Here is a 23,925-nt window from a genome sequence, read left to right as displayed (position 1 = left end):
TGTAGAAAACACTTCTAAAATATGAGAACTTGGGTATTGCTAAGATGGGAGAGAATAGAAAAATGTCACCAGCGTAAAACAAAAATGCAATGTTGGTACAAACTAGCCAGCAAGATGTTCTTTTTAACTGTGACTATTACCCACTAGGAACCAGGCTCAAGAAATGCATACAATTTAGCTGCAGCAAGGTGGAGGTCTCTCCAAGGCTAAAGGTTCTCTGTTCCACAGGGAATTCAGTTACCCTCTCCAGGTGCCTTTGCTTTATTCACTTACACGGTGGTCTGCATATTATTGAATTTTTTACTTGAGCTATGAATGGTGGTTTTTGGACGGTGCTTTTTAATAATTTTCTTTAGTATCCATCCTCTGCTCTCATTCTACAATACCCATCCTGCCACAGAAACATTAAGGATACTAGTGCTAATAACTTCCCTCTACAAGGAAGCGAGGTGGCAATATTTTGTAAAATTCAGCCACAGCATCCCTTAACAGGTTTCTTCTTTCCCTCTATTGCAGTGATACTGAACCCGGGTACTGTGGCACTCTGGGATGTTGCAGCATGCTTTTAAGGGTGCTGCAGGATGTGTGCATCCTCCTGGAAGTGGCTTGAAATGACCTGTCACTTTCTTGCACTGGGGTCTTGTGACGCCGCTCACAGTAGGGAGAAGGTAGCTGACCATGGAGCAGTCTGGGGAGGACATGTTGTGTAGGGAATGAGTTGCAGTTACTTGCAAGCAGTGTAGGGAGAAGCAGGAGCCCCAGAGTCAGTAGGAGGCAGGCACAGAGGCCCAAGACTACAGGTAGGGCTGGGAGCAGGTGTGGAGCCAGTGCTTGGGGCTGCATCATCACTGGGGTGCTGGACAGCTCCCACAATCTATTCTCTGCCTCTCCCCCCAGGCCAAGTGTGCATCCATTGCCCCCAGCTTCCCAAGCAGTCTCCAGGGGCCAGCTCCTGCATCCAACCTGCAGGAAAAGAGGCTTTGCTTGGGGACTTACAGCAAGTGTCTCTGCTCCTGAATTGTTGGTGTGAGACTGCTGGTGCCAAACAGAGGGTAGCAACTGCTCTGTTGGTAAAGAAAGGAAGTTACAGTACCTCACAAATGTGCTGCAAATCATAGCTCCCACCATGTAATCCAGTTATTCTCAACTGGGGGATGGGGCACCACGGGGAGCCACCAGTTCTTTTGAAAGGTACCATGAGGTGTTAGAAGATAAGTAGAAAAACTAAGCAGATAAGCAAAAGCTCACACTTGTCCCTGGCTGGACATTCTTTTCACCACACCCCTCTGAAAGGAAGTAAAGACTGTAATCTATTCAATATCTTCCTCAATGATCTGGAAGATGGTATAGAGTGCACTCACAGCAAGTTTGCAAATGACAGCAAGCTGGGGGGAATAGTAGACATGCTGGATTCAGAGAGACCTAGAAAAATTGGAGGATTAGACCAAAAGAAATCTCATGAGGTTCAATGAGGACACGTGCAAATTGTTTTCATTTTCTTAATGTAAAAAATATCTAAAAGATTTTTTAAAAGAGATCTAATCTAAAGTAAAGGGATTTCAGAAAAAAAATGCCCATTCCTAAACACGTCACTACTAACGTTCTGAAATGGGGGGGAAGGCACTAAATTCAGAATTATGGTGGAGTGCTTTGAGTTTACACAGGTTGAAACTCACTGCTCTACAGATAAAATCTTTTAGAAAAAGCTATGTCATATTATTACTCTTATTCATTATTTGTTTTTTTGGCAGTGCCAAGGAGCCCCCTAGCAAAGAACAGGAGCTTATTGTGCTAATTTATAGGACCAACAGACAGGATGCAATGGTCTGGCAAAACGAACATGTAAAGTGGCAGTGGAGTGAAAGATGAAGTAATAAAATGTAGTTCATCAGAAAAATGGTAGTCTCAGCTTGCCAATTGTCTAACTCATGCAATTAGAAAAGAATTAAGGCAGACAGAAAGTACACCCTTCTGCAAAGGGGAAACTAAAATACGAGAGGAGAAGTCTACTGCAAGTGGATCAATAATTATTTTCCGTGTTGTACTTTCCACATTCTCATGTAGTAAGTAATATCCTGCAAAGGAGGTTTTACAGGATTTTGCCATTTGAAATATTTTGAAAGAGACTGACAAGAGCACCCTACAATGGAGTGAGGTCTAGTTAGTAACATCTTCTAATCTCATGAGGGGACAAGTCAATTGCTACATTCCACGCTTCAGCTGTATGGACCAATCAAGTGCTTCTGAAATACATCCTCTGGCTCATGTGGCAATGCTGGCCTTTGTGGCAGCTTTGCCTTTGTGTGAGGCTATCTTAAACTCTTGTGAAAAAGAGATAAAAATAGAACACATCTCACACCTGGCAAGTGTTCAAAAGTGTTGTGAAGTTTGTTGTTGTAATTCTGGGATAAAATGGAGTTTGGAGAGAAGTGAAGGGAACAAGTTATCTTTGTGAAACTCTGTACTTACTTTTCAGGTGAAATTTAGTGAAAGATCAAACACTGTGTTCTTAGAAAGCAAAAACTGAAGATAGAGCAATAATACTTCTTGCATTATATCATATGATTAAGTTCTTCCAGTTATGAGAACACGTCCTAGTTCTAAACATCTTTTTGCTCTTCACCAGGCATTCTAATACCACAATACAGAAACTTTACCCCATGAAGTGACCCTGATATGTGGAGGTTGACTGAAGAGCACCACAGGAAGAGAAAACCTGAAGTCCTGGGGAGTTTCCAGAGATCGCTCCTGGTTACAGGTCAGAGATTTAAACAAACACTTGTAGCAAGGCCAAGAGGAAGAAAGCAGTATTTCCATAGACTTTTCTTGACTCCATTTCTTCAACACATTGAAGGAAGAAAAGATTGAATAAAGAATAACAGAAGAGAAGATAAACAATCATTCCTTACTCAGACCCTTGCAAAGGAATTTTCAAAAAAAAGATTTGGGCTTGGGAGTTGCAGAATAGAACCAGGAAAAGTCATCACTGAGGCCAACTAGTTTATTGCAAGGTGTCCTAACCTCTGGCAAAAACTTGTAAAACCTTGAAGCATGGGATTCTACTCTCATGAAGTTAGCCATCTGGAACTGAATCAGTATTTCACAGTTTCTCCACTTCTGTGGGTGCGTATACACATGCATTTAGTCTGGGATCAGTTCACTCACAAGTAAATGCTCCTGGGCAGGCATCTACATGGGCAGAGAAGCAAGAGCAGATTTGCTGCTAATGGCAGCAAATTGCTCCTGTTTCCTGAGGCCCTGCAATGGGCCTCTGCCACCAGCAGGGTGCTAGCTCAGGGGCTGGTAGGGAGAACCAGGCCAGGAACTGGCCAGGGCTAGGACATTAAACCCTGCCCCCGGGGGCTGCCTGCTGCTGGGACAGGTATGGTGAATGTCCCCCTGTCCTGGCAGCAGGGAGCTCCTGGCCTCAGCTCCCTGTTCAGGGGCAGGGGACTTAGAAAGAGCTGCAGGGGTGGGGTAGGTCCCAGCCCCCTGCCCCAATGCATGGGTGGGGCAGCTAGCACTAGCAAATGGGGGTTGGGGGTGGGGCTGGGACCTACCCCAGCCCCATGCCTAGATTACCCAGTTGGGGCATGAGGCTGGGACATGTACCTGACCAGCATAGTTCTCAGCCCCTGCTCCATGGTTACAAGATGGAGGCTGGGGAACGTGTTCCCCACACAGCTCCATGAGCGTGAAGCTGGGTGGGGTACAGGCTGGGGAGCTCAGCTCTGAAAGTCCCTGCCCAGGCTCTGACAGCAAAGCCCACCTTAGCAGCAGGCTGAGCCCAGGGGCAGGGAGCAATCTCCTGCCCCCAGGAGGCTGGCTGACTGGGAGAAGATTTGCTCCCAGTCAGGTGCGTACATGAGCACAACTGCACCGTTCCTAATGAAAAGTAAATTTGCTGCGTGCACTTGCAGGTATCAAATTTACTTGTGATTAGCAAGGTTTATTGCGCAGTAAGCACGTGCATGTGTTCACACACAAGCTTACTGTGTAGTGAACTATGCTGTGCAGTAAAGCATCTGTGATGCGGCCTGTATGTACCAATAATAATGCAATCAAGGGAGCAGATTAGAACAGAACTGAAAGTCATATTGAGGCCATCAAACCCATTTCCATGTATTTGTAGGCAATTCTTTATTCAAAAGTACCCATAGGAGTATTCACCCTAGCCCCTAATCAATACCACAGCCACAAAGCACCTGATAAAAAACTTCACAGTCATAAGAAAGAAGCAAAAGAGAGATGGGCACCAATCCCTCGGCATTCATGTATACTCTTTCATATATTCTGCAAACCAGCGTGGGATTTTTTTTCATAGCTTAAACTATTGCTTGGGAGCTCCTTAGAAGAACAGTATCTTCTTCAATTAACCAAAATCAAGACTTACTATAATTAGGAGCTTCTAAAAACAGCTAACATGAAAGTTAAACATCTATTTAGAAGGAAAAACTATAGCAAGTTAGCCAGGACTAGATCATATGAAGAAAAAGTGCCAGTATTTTGAAATGAGAAGATTTACCTATACAAAGGCAAACAGCCTTTAGCAGCCAGGAAAACAAAAAGAGAGAGAGAAAAAGGGAAACAAAATATAAAAGCAAACTCTTAGCTCTTCTGAAAACTATTTCTCTCCACCTGGCTGGGTTCCCTGGCAATTTCTGTAAAGAGGGCAGATAGCTGATGATAATTCTCTGTTTAGTGAAAGGGTTTTCTCACCCTGCCTGTAAACCCCTTAGGGGGTCTGTACAAATTGTCAGGAACATACAGTGCTGAAATATGTCAGTATTCTTCTCTTTTGTGAAAGGGGAACTGAGAGCTTTTTTACTTGCAAACACCTGATTTCAGGATTTTCCAGGTCTGGTGAACTGGTGAAGAGGCATGGTTTTTCTATTTAAATCAGTCTGAATGAAGCAGAAAGCAAATGCTTTTTTTTATATATGTTTAAAAAAAAAGAAGTAAAACTAAACACAAGCAAATAAATGCTCCTTAATAAAATTCAGCATTCAATATAAACCCTGTGATGTAAGCTTTTATTACAGTTCCTTAAAGACTCACCACTGGGCCTATTTTGGTCATGAATGTATAAAAAAAGATTGCGGTGTTCAAAAAAACTTGTCTTATAGGGAGAACACAAAGCTTCTATTTCTAATTCAGTATTTTTAGTACATTCTGCTTTTACTATTTAAGGATTTAACAAAAAATGACAAAACATCCAGTTTTTCTTTTTTCTGCCTTAGTTATAGAGTTTTGCTTTTGAAGTTCTGGGAATTAATGTTTCTGTCCTATTAATAGCCACTCTTCTTAACTGTGAAGTAAAATAATGGTGAGATATGTTAGGACTCAAAAACTCAATGACTTCCTAGGGCACCACACCCTAATAATGAGTTAAAAATAGGCAAGTTCTAGGAACCTCATCCAGTAAAGGTGTGGGTACCTATAAATTAAATGCTACACCATCGAAATATTTTAGTACCTGCCTCCAGAATTAAGTGACCAAGGCACCATGTGGTGTGCTTGGGGATAGATAAATTCCTCTGAATGGTGATCCAAAAAGCACTATACTGACCAGAAAGCCACTTAGAGCCAACAAACAGGAAATCCTACGCACAAGGTGTATTTGAACTCTCATCCTCCTGAGGAGTTTAAGCATCTGAAATGATGCCTCTGAGCAGCTGGGATTAAGAGTCTGCAACCCATTCCTGAGTAGGCACCTACAACTCTTCTATGAAAGAACTGAACAGGACTCTTTTCTTTTACAATACTGAAGTAGTGGTTGTGCCTTCTGTATAAAAGTGTCATGGTTAGAAAACTTGCCCAGAAAATGGAAGGCCTGATATTTAGACCCTCCTTAGCTAGGGTGCATTCAAACCCACATTTTGGACTTGTCCTAACCATCCATAATATAGGCTATTATGTATAAGGATATTCTCCACCCCTGCACTGAAGCTGGGGTACTGTGCATCCAAGAATGGAAGATTCAAAGAGTTGGAGGGTGCATTTACACATGCATTTAACTGCACAGTAGAGTAATTTGCTGCAGTGTAAAGTGTCACACTCCACACGTGATGTTTTTAGACTGCAGCAAACTAATTTTTGCTGCTGTAAGATAGTACTGTTGGGGACAGCACTATCTTATGGCAGCAAAAATAACTACACCTAAATGCACGTGTGAGCACTGATTTTGGTTTAAATGGCACCCAGTCAGCCCAGGTAGCAGGGTGCAAGATCCCTGCCTGCCTCCTAAGCACATAGCTCTGCTCTTTGGGCACTCTTGTGCCCCAGCTAGCCCTCCTGCTGCCCGACTCTGTGACCCGGAGCCTGGGCCGAACTCCCAAGCCTGATGCCAGCCCAGGGCTGCTCTGTCCTGGCTTAAGCTGCTGTGGTCCTGGGTGCAGGTGTAGATGCTGTGCATGGAAGTTATTGACCACTGGCACTAACTGCGCCAGTTTCTCTCACCACACTAATTGAACGTGTAGATGCACCGAGAAAAAGTAAACAAGAGAGAACCTTATGTAGTCTACTGATTAGACTACTCAGTTAAGAAAGGGAGGTTGGAAGAAAAGTCCTCTTCATTTCTGTCTCCGATAAGAACACTCTCAGCACCCCTTTCCATTGAACTAGGGCTTATTTGTTCTTCCTGAGTTTCGTGGTGGAAAAATTTAGAGGAAATAAAACATGTAATTTGTCACAGGAACACAGGAATTGATATACTGGATCCAACTAGCAACCCATTTAGTTCTGTATCCTATCTCCGGCAGCAGTCAGTATCAGCTATTTCATAGGAACACATTAGAAACCTTGCAATAAGCAATTATGGGGAAATGAGAATTTCTTTCTAACCCTTGACCTGATGAAAGAGGGTTTACATGCAACAGGGGACTGGACCTTGGGAAACATATCCTAGTGCACCTCTTTTGGCCTTACAAGCTATAATTGTATGTTATATGCTTCTAAGAATATCTTCTACCTGCAACTGTATGTAGGACCTTCTGCCTCAGGCTGAGGAGGAGACAGAAATCTTAAGACTGTTGAATGAAAAATCTGAGAGGCCAGTACTTTCAGGGACAAGGAGTTTGGGAGTAAGGAGGGGAAAGGGGAAGAAACCTCAGCTGAGAGGGCTGTAAATCCCAAAAACAAGATATACAAGAACTGTGAAGCCATGGACATAGGAGTCTTGGGAGAAGTAAGACTGTTTGTATTGCTCTGTGTTATTTGGAATCATGTCTATACAAAATGCATAAACCATGAAGGGCATTATACTCTCTTAAATCCAATTATTGTCTTGATCAACACTTTTACCAATTGGTGAGATTTTCTAATAAGCAATCTGACCTTTCTTAAGTTGAAAATGAAATTACCTAAGCAGAGAGATTCCCCTCAACCCCATTCTTTATTGATAAAAGCTCTATTCTAGTCTGCTAATGCCTTCAGTTAACAAGGCTGTTGCACAGAGAAACCAAAACACTCAACTGAAAGCATAAAATCAAAATTGGGTTTAGTTTAAAAGTATTTATATTTTTATTTATTTAATTAGTATCTCATTTCACACAGTGGTAACTTCACTAGATAGTTGTTTCTCATTAAACTTAGTAAAAGTATAAGTTTCTATCACTACTGTAAATGGACAACTAATGTGAACTCATTACCCCAGATCACCATAGGAATTTGACTTAGTAGTCTATACATATAGAAAAGAGTAGACAACAAGAAAGTGGATTAAAGAAAATAGATGATTCTCCTAAAGTAAATTGTAAATATTGTCAAGAATGAAGTAGTAAGAGAGAAACATTGTGCCCAGCTCAAATAATGTAGAAAATCAGTGTCTTATGAAATCTGCTCTATTGAAATACAAGAGCAGGACATTGATAGTTTTGAAAATACCACAAATGAAATATATTTGATACCACTAATTTCACTGAAATGTATTCATGTTTATAATTTAAATTATTGGCCATGATTTTCTTGCAGGTCTTCAATATCTGCTTTATTTGACTTGGACATACAAAAAGGAAAAAAACCTTAAATATTAGTTATATTATTAAAAAGTAAGAGGTAAAGACTTGAACTTGAAAAGATACAATTTTCTTTTATGGTCACATCATCACCTTCATTGTATCACAAAACAAGGAATTGAGTGGAATGACTTAAACATTTAGCTTGAATATATTCTTTCAGATTTATTTTAATTTGCATGGCTACTATTGGATCCTGCAAGTAAAGAAACAACACAGCAAAACTTAAAAGCAACATCAACATCAATGCAAGATAATGGTCAAACAAAAAAATTACTCGGTAATGACTGTATGCAGCTTTTAAGGGAAAATAAAGTGTTTCTAATGTTGTTGTTCCATTATCTGAAAGGAATATTATGTTTAAGCTTGTAAATATGCCATTCAAAAACACAGAGAAAAGTATGAAAATGAGGTCTTTGAATTTATCTGGCTAAGAAGAATGACATGGAAGTCTGCAAAAACTGCTCAGATATTATTCTAAACAGCAGACTTTGGGTATTAAGTGCATTACTTAAAATACATTGAAAAAATAGAAATAAGTAATATAGGTCTAAAGCACACTGCACAATTTAAAAAAATCTACAACTATCATACATTTCATGGTGGTTAAGTGAAAATAGAGGATTGTTATCTTGGTTTCCCATCAGTAAAACTCTTAAATTGTCTCTACTTCAATACCCAGCTACTATAAATATTGGTATTTGCATGGAACTCAAGAAAGACAATGCAGCATGCAGCCTACACGATAAGAAATGCTCTCTATAGATATGTATGTAAAAAATTACAAAATCAACTGAAAGAGGATTTGGAAGGACTTAGATGATTACAGAGGCATGACACCATGTCAACAGTCTCTGTGGAAATCTGGCCTGAATGCCAACAAAAAATAGGAATGACTTGGGGACAAGACTGAAGAATGGGTTAGGACTGCAATGGAACTTTTGAAGACCAATTCCAAAGAGCCAGGTTGAGTTTACTATTTTATATTTAGTACCAGCTTCAAGGCAATTTTTCTGAAAGTTGAGAGAAACTGCTAAAAATGTAGAAAAATAATATTTTTACCAAAAAAAGGGTTGATTTTTAAACGTGCCTGTCTATATTTTATAGGTTCATATATGATCCAGACAATTACATGCTTACATGATAGGCTTCAGGAGACATTAACTTTTCCTTACCCTGCTATCTAACCAGGACTGTGAATAACTATGCCATTTAATTCACACTTACCCTTTGTAACCTGCCACCTGTTAGTTTACATTCATTCAACGTATTTCTATTGCTAAATTTGATTTAAACTGATGGCCCTATAATTTTTCCTAAAACAGCAGATTCAGTAATAAAAGCACAGAGGGTTACTGGGCATGTTTACATGACATGCTACACTGCCGTAGTGACGAGCTATGGTGATATACCTATTTGTTTCAGCAACATAGCGTCAGTGGGCACAAAAAGCAACACTGCCACTACTGTGTGGTAGCAACAAACTCATCGCTACTGTGCAGTATGGTTGGAAACAATCTGCGTGGCTCTGGGACTGCATGGTACCAGAGGTTACTGTGTAGTCATTTAGTACTTGCTAAAGTAATAACTGTGCAGTGGGGAACATGTGTAGATGCGCTTACTGAGTCTGTGGCACATTTTAAAGAAAAATGAAGTAATTTTGAAGTGCATAAATATATCTACTGTCTCAATTTCAAATACTTTTTTTAATACCAAACTACAATTCCAGTCCCACGTTCCAATTATAAATCAAGCAAATCGTGAGATGTTTTTTGCTGAGAATAATCTGATAAAATCCCTATATATGTGTTTATTATTCTTTATATTCTAAAGAGAGTTCCTAAAACACGACTCTAAAAAAATAAAAATGTTAAATATCTGAATATAAATCAACTACATGCTAAATTAGAATTCCTCTTTGACTCTATTACCTTACATTAACTCTAGTGCAATATGCATTCATGAAGCTCTTTTAAAAATTCAGGTTTCAGGAGGAAAATACTGAGATAGAAACATGATGCCTAGAAACATACATAATCCCTGAGGATGATACACATTCAAATGCTATTTCTTGTGAATTTAGCAGCTGTATGAAGAACAAGAGTTTTCGAGCAAGTATTAAAACAAGCCACAAGCTCTGTGAGGGGTATGAAATTTCAAGCTTCCAGGCATAATTTAACCTCCAATTTAAGGCAATTAAGAAGAATTTCCCAGAGAGTAAGTCATTCCCTAGATGCTTGCTGCTAGGTTTTCTTGAACCTTCTCCTGAAGCAGCTTGGACTGGCCAATATTGGAGACATACTGTCAGAAAAGCTGGGCGACTAGCCTGATTCCAGTATGGCAGCTTGTGAGTTCTCAAAAGTGTTCGCTTCTCAATCTTGTCTTGAAAATGCACTTGATTTTATGGTAGGAAGTGACCAACATGATATAAATTGACTGGACAAAGTTGTGGTCTGTTTTGAGGGGATTCATTCTAAACAACCTCCCATGGAAAACCCTGTTTCATCACCTACTTCACATTTTTCTGCAGTTTCCTTGCATAATCTTTTATCTCATGAAGACAGTCCCATAGTGAGGTTTCAGTTCTCTTTCAGAACTGACATAATATGCTCCTTCTCTTTGTGGTATTTTGCTTTAGCTACTTAGACTTCATTTGAAGCCTTTTGTTAGTATCAGTGCCTATTGTTTATGCTTCTTATTGGCCACAAGTGCTTTTCTTAGGATATTCTTACTTTTTTCAAGAGCCACAAGCCCCAACAGCTATGTCTATTGTTCTTCTCTCTTTTTCTGTAGTTCACCTCTGTCCTGTGTATTGTTTTTTAGTATCTTTTGAGGCTTTATTTAAATTAAATCATTACATAAATGATAATCTTTTTAGGAAATAAAATGAAAGAAAATACTTAAACCAGGGCTGCCCAGCTTCAAAGTGGCTGGGGGTGACATCAGCAGGGGCTGCACCGGTGTGACCCACAGCCCCTCACACTGCACACCCCATGGATGCTCCTCTCCCACTGCTGCAATGTGTGCTTATGACCCCCTCTCATCACGCAACTGTGAACCCCGTGCACTGTGTGCCTGTCACCCCTTTGTTACATTGCACATTGGTAGTCCCCCAACACCACTACAGCATGCCACCCTACTGCACTACAGTCCCACCTTCAACCCCTGTCCCTCCAACCTCCCACTGACCTGTATGACCCAGGCTCACCCTTGGCTTCCCACACCTTACTTAAAGGAGAAAGTTCAATGAATATCTTTCAAAGAAAAGGAGTTGTATAGTGAAGCCCATTGTATGTTGCCCATCAAAATCATTTCCTTCCTATTATAGTCAAGGTGTATAGTCATAGTTCATAAAACTGTCAGAAATTCTAAATTCAGGCAGTTCTACGGGTGGCTGCAGGTCAATCTGATTTGCTGATAGAAAAGAAATGAGATGGCAAGAAAAATGAACTGCCAGATATGTGCAATCTTCTTAGCAAGCAGAATAATCGCAAAGAATCATGATCAATTAGATTACAAAGAATGTTATTGTTTGCAATGCTACAAGTCTATTAACATGTTGATATCAAGGGCTTTAACATGAACAGCTCTAACTGAACACAGATGGAGATCTCTTTTGCAGAAAGCGATCATGATCATTACTAGCCTTGCAACTAGTCCATTCACTTCGCTTCCAATGTACTGTATTTTAAGCATGATACAAAAAGAACATTAATGGGGTTCACCTGAATCAATTAAATTGGTATAGAATGACCTACAAAAACTGAATAATAATCCCACAAGGTTGGCATTAAAACTTTCTTTCTAGTCAATTTAGAGTTGTTTCCAAATAACAGGCAGCAAGTATCCAAGTTAGAACAAAACAAGTTGGCTTGAAAGTGTTTTGAATCCATCAGATATTTTATTGAGGCAGAGAGCTGCCCCAGCCCAGGCTAGAAATGTACACAGACCATTTTGGTGAAGAAACACTACTTGTTTAATCCTGTTAATCCAGGTTTATCTAGACTCTTTGGGGATGGATAAAAATTTTCAAAAGATTAACATTATTATACTCACGATAAATATCATAATATAAAACATCAGATACGTATTTTTAGATACACATTATGCTTCACTATGGCCAGAGAGGAGCAGCAATTTTATATATGACCTTTGGTAACCTGTTGCTGGACCCGCACTGTGATTTGTATAATGATTTATGTAGGAATGCACTACACTATTTTTCAATCATCTGTAATTCTGAAATACATAATCTTGCATGCGAGCCAACCTTTACCAGTGGAAGGGAAATATTAATCAGAAAGATAAATATATGAGCTTAGAGCCGGCAAAGCACTGTACTTACTTTTGGTGTTGGGCAGGATGCAGTGGAGAGACGAGAGGTGGCCTGGGCACGAGGAGATTCTGAAGGGGTAGTGCTGAGGGAGGCTGTGTCTCGCGGAAGCACCTGAACACCACGAGAGATGATGGAATCTGGAATCTGAATAGGAGCAGAGATGCAGTTAACAGTCCAATTAAAAATTATTTAAAAAGCTTACACCTCATTCTAAAACTTTTCAGATCTAAAACCACCCCATTTCTTGGTTTACAATCTACATCACAATTCTTTGTTCTGGTAGCAGTAGTGTTGTCTTCTTTCATTTTCAATAATAATCCACTGACAAGAATAAGGTCATATGCCAGTTGCACACACAGAGAATATTCCACAATGAATCTTGAAAAATCTATGACTGCACTCAGACATGCTATAATATGCAATAACTAAAAGGTCATAGGTGTGACATCTGGAAATGTCAAGGAACTGACAATAAAATATGGAGTTTTCGGTCTTTGGATCTGATGTTAAAAAAAACAACAAACAGGTTAGTAGTAGCCAGACTACTCACATGTGATGGTTCTTTCATCGCCTGTCTAGAAGGAGTTAGGCTAACAATTGATTTCCTGTTAGTAACAGGAAACAGAATTATCAGAATTATCAACTGCTGTATTAGTACTAATTGATCTCCCTGATTATCTAAGAGAAGAGGCCAAAGACCGAATGAATATTTTTTTTGTTTTATGTGGTAAAGGTTTTATTTTTTCTAAAAAAACCCTTTAAACTACATTCGGTGTTGGTGAAAGAAGTTGACAGCTCTCAAACCTGAAATCTTGTATTTATACAAGAAGCAGGTGGAGTATGATTAGTAGCATATGAACTATCTATACCAACCCTGAATTCTAATTCGGAGGGGAAAGAGAAAATACTTTTGTTTCTGCATATCAGATTAGATCTTGGTCTCTCATTTTTATATTTCAGTTTAAGAACTAGGTTCTCAGGTGATGTAAATCAGCATAACTACAGTGAAGTAAAAAGAGTTGTACCAATTTACATTTCCTGGCCTTAGTATTAAATTCAATGCTTAGGGCAGTGCAAGTAAATCTCATTTCAATTTTTCTTCTCTTTTATTCAACTTTATCTCCAATTCCAAGGAAGAGAGATAAGGGGATGAATCTAGAAAGCAGATTGTCTTGCTTCTAAAATATTAAATTATAGAAAATTTGTGACCCCAACTGACATTTGGACCCAACCAACCAGAGATACAAAAGTGTTTATTATAATTGGACAGCTACCTCAAATTATTCATTCACTTGTCCACTGCTGCAGAGGACAACATAGTGTAAAGTTCACTGTGGAAAAAACAATTTTGACATTTTTGAGCTTAATAATATCTCAAACTCTCTCCTCAATGAGACATTAAGGGCACATCTACATGAGATGCTTAACTACTCAGTAATGTAGTTAACTGTGAAATGAGCATGTGCGTCTACACATGCACATACTTACTATGCAGTAAACCTCACTAATCATGAGTAAATCTGCATGATCTACAAATGCAAGATAGTAATGGCGCAGCTGTGCTCATGTAGACAACTGACTGGGAGAAAATCTGCTCCCAGTCAGTCATCCATCCGGGGGTTGGAGATTGCTCCGTGCCCCCAGGAGCTGCCTGCTGCTGAGGCAGGCTCTGTAACCAGAACCGAGGTGGGGACTATGTTTGCCTGCTCTGGCAGAAGGGAGCACCATGCCCCCTATTTTGAGATTGCGATCAAGGCGCGGGGGCTGGGTGATCCTTATCTCCCAGCGCCAGCCCTGTGGTCGCAGTGCTGGCGCTGGGAATTAATGGCCTCCCAGTGCTAGCCTTGCAGTACAAAGCTGGCACTGGGAGCTCCCTACTGCTGGGGGCTGGGGAACCTGTTTGCAGCTGGGCAGGGAAGAGCCTGGGGAGCTTGCTCTCTGCTCAGCTTCACAAGTGTACAGGTGGGTGAGAAGCAAGGCAGCGTGTTCCCCACCCAGCTCCACACTTGTTGAGCTGAGCAGGGAATAGGATCCCCAACCTCCGCCCCAAGTGCAGGGGTGGGGGCTGGGAATGGGAGCTGTCCTAGTCAGGAGCAGATCCCACACTCATGCCCTGATCAGGTGATCCAGGCATGGGGCTTGAAAAGAACTGCTGGGATTGGGTAGTAGGTCCCAACTCCCTGCCCCAATATGTCAGTGGGGCAGCTAGCAGCAAGTTAGTTGCTAGCTGCCTTACTGGTGCACAGGGGCAGGAGGCTAGGACATGCCCCTCCCCTGCAGCTCTTTCTAAGTCCCCTGCCCCTGATTGGGGAGCCAGGGCCAGGAGCTCCCTGCTGCTGGGGTAGGGGGGCATTTTCCACACCCCAGCAGCAGGCAGCCCCTGGGGGCCTGGTGCTACCTGCTAACCCCTGGGCTAGCACCCAGGGGAGCCTAGATCTCCCCCAGTGGTGGCAGAAGCCTATTGCAGGGCCTCGGGAAGTGGGAGCAATTTGCTGCCATTAGCAGAAAATCTGTTCCTGCTTCCCTGCATGTGTAGATGCCTGCCTGGGACTGTTTACTCCTGAGTAAACTGATCCCAGATCAAATGCATATGTAGACACAACCTAACATTTCTGTTTCTAATTTACAGCAGTAAATTTATCACTACTTAAAGAACTAAAACTATTATTACCCATAGAGTAACATTAACAATGTTTTGTGGTTAACAGGTTGAGATGAAGCCTTGGTGAGTAGCCAAATTCCTTATCCTCAGTTGCTAGGAAGGCAGAAATTCAAGGCAAGCAGAAGACACCTAGGGAATACCCCCTTCATACAGGTCTTTTCACAGAGGATACACAGGTTGGAAGAGTTGTAGGGGCAGATTAGGGAAGACCCAGAAGAAGAATGGGTGTGTGTTGGGGCAAGATATACTTGATATGGTATGCTTATTTCCCTAGTGTTTTTACACATGAATTAGCATACTGGGGTCACTTCAACAAGGTGGAAGTTAGGGTAGCCTTGATGCCTAATTCCAGAAAGCAAAACAACTCTGGCAACATCTTAATGTTAGTTGCCTCATCTTATTTTCTGTATTGGTATTTATACCAGGAAATTAATTAATTTAACTCTAGGTGTCTGAAAATATGAAGCTTCCCTCCCTCCAATGACTGATGGAAGGTAGAAAGTTCCCTCTTCCACCCCATCCTCCTGACCACTGAAGGGATCCTCTTTGCTGTAGAAAGTGCAAGGGGATCTCTTTAAATCTGCCCCTTCTCTCCAACCCTGACATGGAATTTTTCTTTCACTCTGCAGTTCCACCAATAGTCATGATTCTGCAATTTTTAAATACTTCTCTGCTGTTCTACTAACATCCTGGATAGCATGTACATGGTTGTGTTTAGACTGAGGATCCGCAACTCTTTTGCATCAGGAGGGTTAAATAGAGATGATTCTGACCAATTTAACTGCTGCATACAGAATTCCAAATTAGTGAAACTGACTGCTGGTTAGCCATGGTTTATCTGAGGCTGGAAGGCTCACCAGGTTAACATAGTTAAGGCACACCATCTTCTGCAGCCAGCAGCACAGAAGACAGTGATGTGACTGGCATCATGCCTGGCCACCTACCAGCATGTTTCCTCAGTGTAACTGATTGGGTACTGATTTACAGCTGGGTTGTTCCTTTGGCACGAGTCTAGACTGAGACTTTACATCTGGAGTTGCATGGAGAAACCTTAACCACTCTGCCACTCTGCCTCTGAAACTGCCTGTAACTTCGTTACTTTCATCCTATTGCCATTTGGGAAAGCTATGAACAATGAAAGAAACCCCGAAGTCCCAAAGAACTAGAAACCTAATTATAATAACAATAAAACACCTTCTGCAGACATTGAGGTCTGAAATCCCATATATCAGGGAAAGTACTGTTATTGCCTGGAACAGATAATACCTCTGAGTTAGGGTAAGAGCCTGTGGGGCCTGGACCTACCTTTTATCATCCTAATAACCTCTTTTAAGACCTTCTCATATCAGTAATAAGTTTAGTGGAAGCAGATTGGTTTTGATTTGAAAATCACAGACTATCACTAAAATGCAAATAGCGAATGCAGCAATGTGGACAGTGTCAAATTTTGCCACTAAGAGTTACAGATAAGTCACCACCTTAAAGCAGTACGATTTTAATATGTCAAACACATAGGATCAGACTATAAGCAACAATGGTCTAGTCTTCTGAGAAAAAATACTGACACATGGGGAACAAACTTTAACATAATGCTATTACTGGGTAAAAGATTGAAATGTGGTATAAAGAACTGTATGACAAAGGGGAATAAGAATATTAATTTAATCAAGATGGATGTAAAAACATATTAAATGGACTACACCATAGTGACTGAAATATAAAATAAAACTCTTCCCATGTTTTCCAGGTTGATATTTAAGAATTTATTGATGGAGTCATATTCTGGCATCATGAAAATTTCCTGTGCAGGTTATTTCCTGCGCCCACAATGTTTTAGTATACTAGAGACATGTTCTGTGCATATGAAAAATAGCTTTTAAAGCCAGATGACTTATTTCCTTAGTCATAATTGCATAGTGATAGCAAAGCCTTAAAAAAGATTTTTTTTCTAAATTAAAAATAAAACCCTAGAAATTAACTACTAGAAGAACAGAAGCTGAACAAGTTAAAACTAGGAAACAAAAATCCTATAAGCTCTGTCAACAGGTTTAAACACCAGAAACCAGTTAGGGTTAGGGGTCACACACTTCTTCAGAACTTTGTTCAGAGTGCCACACAGGATAAAATCTTTTGCCTGATAAAAACTTAAAGGATTGCAAAAGTTCTAAATTTTGTTGGAAGACAAGTCTGAAAATTATTTCACTTCTAATAATAATTCTTATGCTTTTTAATCACACAATGCTGATGAAAAACAATGATGTGTACTCTCATTAAATATACTTCATGATTTTTGTTTTGAAAATGTCCTTTTACAGTGACAAACTTTTACTTTGGTTTCTGACCCAGTCCACCTTAAAAACCAGCAAACCAGTTTCATATTTTATTTTAGACAATATTTTATTCTTTTAAGGAATGGGAGTGTTGATTTTTTTGTAAAGAAACGGAAATCAGGAGCTTGAGTGAGTAAAAAATGTATGAACTAAGGTATAACTCCCCAAAGATGAGATAACAAGAGAGGATTTCACCCCCTTAAAAGGATTGCTTCATGTTCTCTTGCTGCACTCCAGAACTGACAGCATTTTTCATTTCAGTCATTCCTGGCAGTATTGTTTTAAAATGCTGTCTTCGAGGGCTCTTTCAACCCTGAGTAGCCCACATTGTAATTTCAAACTATAAATTGTAAAACTCATTGTGGAAAATTAAATTGGGGATATCTCCCTCTCCAGTAATGGTGAACAACCCATCTCTTCCTTGAGGGTTCTGGTTTGCAGTAAAAGGGCCCTGGAGAGCTAATATAGGCAGTCCTTGACTTACAATGTTTCGAGTTACAATGTTTATAAATTGACACCCTGTTTCAACTTTCTGACATCAGTTTCGACTTTACAACACTTGATCTGACGCCAAGCCATGCCAGCAAACAAGTTTCCTGCATCACCCATCTCCCTGGAGAACATCTGTCCAAACTTCCTTGGACACTTTCTTTAAGCAAGCAGACGAGACTCCAGAAAAACCTGCAGCCAAGACTCCTGAGAAGACGCCAGCCAAGTCCAGCAAAGTCGCCTCAAAGAAGTACTTCCAAATCAATATGATTGCTATTTACAATATAAATACATTAATGCAGCTATATTACTCACCTATAATTGATTGAGTACAAAATTCTGGGTTATTTTTGGTGAAAATAGGGTATTGGGTTTTGGTTCGGGAATCAATCCCCCATTTATAACACTGTTTCCTATGGAAAAATCAGTTCCGAATTACAATGTTTCGACTTAAGACATGGTTTTCAGGAACCAATTGTGTCGTAAGTCTGAGGACTGGCTGTAGAAATAAAAGGCAAATAGGGACAGAGAGATTCTGGTCAGGCATACAGTACAGAGTATGAAGCTAGAAACTCCTTTTCCCTTCTGCATTCATCCTCTCCTGGCATCCCTGCTTAAATATGCTAAAGTTAAATACATAAAAGAGATGACATTCATAGATTTCATTTTGCCAGAACAATGCTATTTCCTTTATTTAAAAGGCTTCTTTTAATGTCTGTGGTTCGGGAAAGTGACATGACATGAATTTCTGATAAAGCGGTAACAACAGAGGGAATCCTAGTAGAACTTCAAACAAGGAAATGCATTTATTCTTCTGCCGTAAAAGTATGTGTGTGGCTAAAGTATGTCGAGGTTCTCTTTTAACCTCAAGGGCCTCAAAAGACAAAGAACCTCCCCTTTTGGCGGAAGGTAGCTGGCTCTGGCTACTCTGTCTGAAGTTTTGGTCAGCAGAGCTTACTGGACAGCAACCTGAGGTTACCCTTCACCTCACTCCCCTAAGGGCAAGTGGCTACTTCTGTAGCTCTTTCAGAGAAAAACCCCTTTCTGTGTGACAAAAAGACTAAAATGGCGCTACTCAACACTGAACTGCGTGGAACAGAGATTATTTCCTCCTGTGAGAAAATAAAAGTCAAGTAGGATTCCAGTGGGGGCAGCAATCAGTTGAAGTGCACAGGGAAAGGAAAATGCTGCCCATAGGTATTTTCATCACAGGAGTAATTATTCCTTGTATCTTTGCCTTTGCAAACATGCAATGAAACAACACCAAGTTACTGTATATGTAGCTTGTATCTTTTTTCTGGATCTTCCTGTCATCAAAAACTCCTGAGGTTCCAGCTGTTCAGAGCTTAAGAGTGAGTCAAGATCCAGAAAGTGTTCCTCAAGCAACCAGAGGGATTCTGACAATCTTACTTTGACTGACAAGTACATCAGCTGGTACCAGTGCAGCTCTGAGACTGCTGACAGATGGCCAGTTAAAGATGCAACAGGATCTGATCCATGATCCCAACAACTGCGTCTCCCGCCATGCCACGATGTGCATAAATCCACACGTGCATAGCAGGAGGAATGGTTGTGGGACTGGGAATCAGATCCAAATGACACCAAATGACATGGTGTAGGGCAAGAGCAAGTAGCAAGCCAGGTGCCCAGTAGTCCTCTGGCTGTGTGCTGGTCAACTGATCAGTGCTCCCAGCTGTGGAACCACACTGGAGCCCTTTAAGATTCTGATGCACCGGTGTGAATGGGAGTACCGGTCTCTTGTGGCTGGAAGCACCAGCCTAGGGCTCCATGCATTCCCATGGCTGGAAGTGCCAGTCAGCTGACTGGCGCTCCCAGCCTCTGGAGCATACTGAAGTCTCGAAGGGCTCTGGTGCACTCTTGAGGCTGGAAGCACCAATCAGCTCATACAATCATACATTTAATTTAAGGTATGATGGAAACCAATCACAAGTTACTACAAAATATATACATTGTGGCATATTCCCTTTTTTATCATGCCATTAACTGAATCAACATATGGCTGGGTTACTACTTAAGACATAGGTTAGTTTCCTTTAATAGGAATAAGTTAGGTTAGATTAGAAATAAGTTGGTTTATTTGCTCATTTGGACAATCATTATATTATACCAAGCTGAAAGCAAGTTATAACAAAATAACATTCAGGGCATAGAGAGGAAAAATACAGGTTTTAAACTTAATACAGGGGACAAGTGCAGCATGATAATTCAATGCAGTTACATATCCATGGTGAGAAACCTCAGCTTGCTAACACCACCAGTTATTAGTTCTCACAAGGAAAAATAGGTTAGTTTTTAGACAGCAAGTGTACTGACAAGACAGTTATCCTCTACTGTGACTGGGGAGTGTGCTGCCTGACAAAAAACAGTATTGATATTGTCTCTATAGCACTATACACTAATAACTTAAGAGGAGGAAACAGCAGAAGGAAAACATTTCTATAAGGCCTATGTGGTCTGTGTATGAGTAAAAGAAATGACAAGACAGGGTTTATGTATACATGTATGGGTGCAAGAGAGACCAAATGCATATTTCCAGAAAGTAACAAAAACCTATAAAAGCTTATCAGATTTTGATACGCAGCATTAATTTTCAACAGATATTTTTTTGAAAATCCCATCTTAAAAAGTTGATTTTTCTCAGGTGACATGAGGTTTTTAAATTTTCCTGAACATGGAATTCCCAAAGAGAGAATGGCAGGAGCTCTGTTTTTTCAGTTTATAGGGTTTGGATCTTGTTTTTTTCCCCTCCTAGCCCTTCTTTTTCTGGTGGCTAGGGAAATTTCTATAAGATTAAATTAGAAAAGTTTGTGGTGGAAGATAAAGCTAAAAGACCAGGATGGAGCAGCAAGAAATTTGTTTTAGATAGTTTTATATGAGGATAGATAGATAGATAGATAGATAGATAGATAGATAGATAATAAATCCAGGTTTATAAAGAGCCCATGTGGTGAATGATACAGATAAGTGTGTGTTGTTATTTAACATTACACTACATACTGATTGAGAAAAGAAAAGAGTACCAAAAAAAAGCTGAAATAGTCAAATGAAGAGTTCCTCTGATTCAAAGCTCAGTGTCAAAGTAAGGTTGAAGGGAAAGATGGGAGTCTGGAACTTCCCAGAAAGCAGGAAACAAGACCGGGACCAAAAGGATGCCATAAGGACTTTAATAAAAGGACCTGAGGTCTCGCTGCCTCCAGACGGAACTTGAAAAAATTTTTTTTAAAGAACTTTAAACATACTCACCATTCTGTCTATAGGGCCAGAAAAGGACAATTCAGCACTGGCAGCAGAGCATGCCTCTGAAGAATTAATGGCACTTAGAGCATTAATACTAGTCATCAGTACTGAGTATGACTATGGTGATGTTATTCGTGCTGGAGTCATTGTTGCTGGAGTGGATGAAGCATAAAGTACTGGCCTCACTGGTACTGATGTGATTACTACTGACAGCAAGTGAACTGATGCAGACAGAACCAGGAAGTGGCACACATTAGGGCTGTGTGAAGCTTCAGTCCTTGATTCGATTCGGCAGAGATTTGGCCCAATTCGGTGGCCGACTCTCCAAATCTGAATGAAATCAGGAGACCCTTTAATCTCTCCAAATTGAACTGCAACCCTCCAAATCAAATAGGATAGATTCAGAATGATTTGGCGATTCCGACATAGCTTTAAATGTTTTTTCTCAAGGTACCAGGAGGCTCATGGTACCAGGAGGCTCATGACCTCCATGTACCTTTCTCAAAGTACCAGGAGGCTCATGACCACTACGATGGTGGGGTGGATGAAACGTCTCACAGGAGCGCGGGGGGGCTCCCCAGCATGCTCGGCAGCAGTCCTGGAAGCAGACCAGAAGCACTTCTGGTCCACTTCTGGCTTCGCTGCTGAGCATGCAGGCGGCTCCCCCATTCTCCTGTGGGACACTTTATTCATGCCAGCATTGCAGCATTCGTGAGCCACGCCTGGTATGTCAAGGTATGTAGAAAAAGCATTTAAAGCTGTGTCTATGGCAGAATCTCTGATTCTCCGAATCAGCATCGAATCTTCATATTGGGATTTGGCTGAATCAAATTGGGGACAGTGATCCAAATCAACGAATCAAATCACTATCCCCAATTCGGGCCAAATCCAAATCCAAATTGAATACAGCCTGTTTTGCACACCCCTAGCAGACATTACACTTAAGACATGATTAACCAGTTAATCACGCCTTAAGTGGTCACCCCACCACATGTTCATTCACTTAATGGTATGATAAAACAGGGAATAAGCCACAAAGTTATTATACATATTTAGTGTCTCCATCGTACCTTAAATTAAATGTGTGGCCAGCACCGTTTAGTAGATTGGTGCTCCCAGCCTCAAGAGTGCACCGGAGCCCCTCAAGGCTCCAGTATGCTCCAGAGGCTGGAAGCACTGTTAGCTGATTGGTGCTTCCAGTCATGGGTGGGAGTGCATGGAGCCCTAGGCTGGTGCTTCCAGCCACAGGAAACTGGCACTCCCGCTCACACACGCGCATCAGAATCCTAAAAGGTTCCAGTGTAGTCCTACAACTGGGAGCACTGATCAGCTGACCAGCACACCCAGCCACGGGACCACTGGGCACCCAGCTTGCTACTTGCTGTTGTCCTGCACCAGCAACATGGTGTGATTTAGATCTGATTCCCAATCCCACAACCATTCCTCCTGCCATACACATTTGGATTTATGCATGTGTGGCACAGCAGGAGGCACAACTGTTGGGACCATGGATCAGATCTCATTGTATCTTTAACTGAACATCTGTCAGCAGCATCAGAGCTGGACCAGTTCCAGCTGATGTAACAGAAACCTTGTCAGTCAGAGTAAACTTATCAGAATCCCTCTGGTTGCTCAGGAATGCTTTCTGGGTCTTCACCCACTCTTAAGCTCCAAACAGCTGGAACCTTAGGAGCTTTTGCTAACAGGCTGTACACTAGGTCCTCTCTTCCCTCCAGGTCTTTCAAGGTTCCTTACTCTGAGCTTAAGTTCTTCATAGAAGGAACAGCTGAAGGAAAAGTAGCTGACAGCACTTTTGGAGAATATTTAGTCTAAATCAGGGTTGTCTATTTCTAAGTGGTTGGGCCTGCATGCTATGCAAGCCACACCATCAGTGACCACATACCACATTACCCATGGCCTGCTGGGCCACATGCTGCGCTTGCACCCCCTGTTGCACCAGCACCATGAGAGTGCCTTGGCCCCTGCTCTAAGCTTTTCTGGCTGTGGGCTCCCCTGCTACATAGTCTCTTTCAGCACTGTGGGCTGTGCAGTGCTGTCCTACCCCCTGGGATGAGAGGATGAAGCAGAAACTGGAGGAGGGAGAGGAGCCTGGGGATCCTAGCTGCTGCAGCAACTGAAGTGATGGAGGGGAGTGGCAGCCAGATGGGAGTTTGGGAGTTCAGGAAGTGACACATTAACCCCTTGTGGGCCATATGCAGCCAATGGTCTGCCAGTTGGATAGCTCTGGTCTACATGATCAGTCGTGGGCTGGCCAGGATTGGAAGCTAAGCACATCGAGCTTCCAATGAGGTAAAGGAGAGGATTGAGTCCTCTTAGAGAAGGATCTACAAACAATGCATTTGTCCATAATGGGCCCTTCACCGCAGCAGAGGCACTTATTATATCTTTCATTTGGAATAATTTCTATCTACAGGTCAAGCTGTTCTTAACTTCTGAGGAATTATGCCTGGCTATTCAGTACTGGAGTTCCACTCCAGGAGCTAAATAAATAAAACCACTTTCCTACAGGGGAGAACAAAGGAAATGCTTTCAAAGCTGTGACTATTTACTAATAACTAACTGTTTATGCTAGAAAGGCAGCTGCTAACCAGTAATAGAAACAGAAAGCATGAGGCACCTCAGGACCCACAAGTGGTAAGGAGGAATGAAGAAGGTGTTGGAGTGACCCTTCCCACTATACTCTGTGTTAGAGGCATGAAGACATTCAGGGCACATGCCTACTCCAACTGACCCTGCTGATCAAAACTGTCCACTAGACTGAGAGGTGTACACACACACACACACACACACACACACACACACACACACACACAC

The 23,925-nt window shown here is 41.3% G+C and overlaps 1 protein-coding gene across 11 annotated transcripts in view; it reads right to left on the bottom strand.

Moving 5' to 3' along the window:
- GPHN (gephyrin) overlaps positions 1 to 23,925 on the bottom strand; it is a 369,172-nt gene that overhangs the window by 164,315 nt on the left and 180,932 nt on the right. For all 11 annotated transcript variants that reach the window (XM_019551529.1, XM_019551530.1, XM_019551532.1 and 8 more), the window contains one exon: positions 12,361 to 12,495. In XM_019551529.1, the coding sequence (XP_019407074.1) occupies positions 12,361 to 12,495 (135 nt within the window). The remainder of the gene's footprint in view (positions 1 to 12,360; positions 12,496 to 23,925) is intronic.

The sequence above is a fragment of the Crocodylus porosus genome, unplaced genomic scaffold, assembly GCF_001723895.1.
Source record: "Crocodylus porosus isolate Cpor-Errol unplaced genomic scaffold, CroPor_comp1, whole genome shotgun sequence".
Lineage (NCBI taxonomy): Eukaryota > Metazoa > Chordata > Crocodylia > Crocodylidae > Crocodylus > Crocodylus porosus.
Note: the sequence above shows the minus strand (reverse complement) of the source record. Positions and strands in the feature narration are given on the sequence as shown.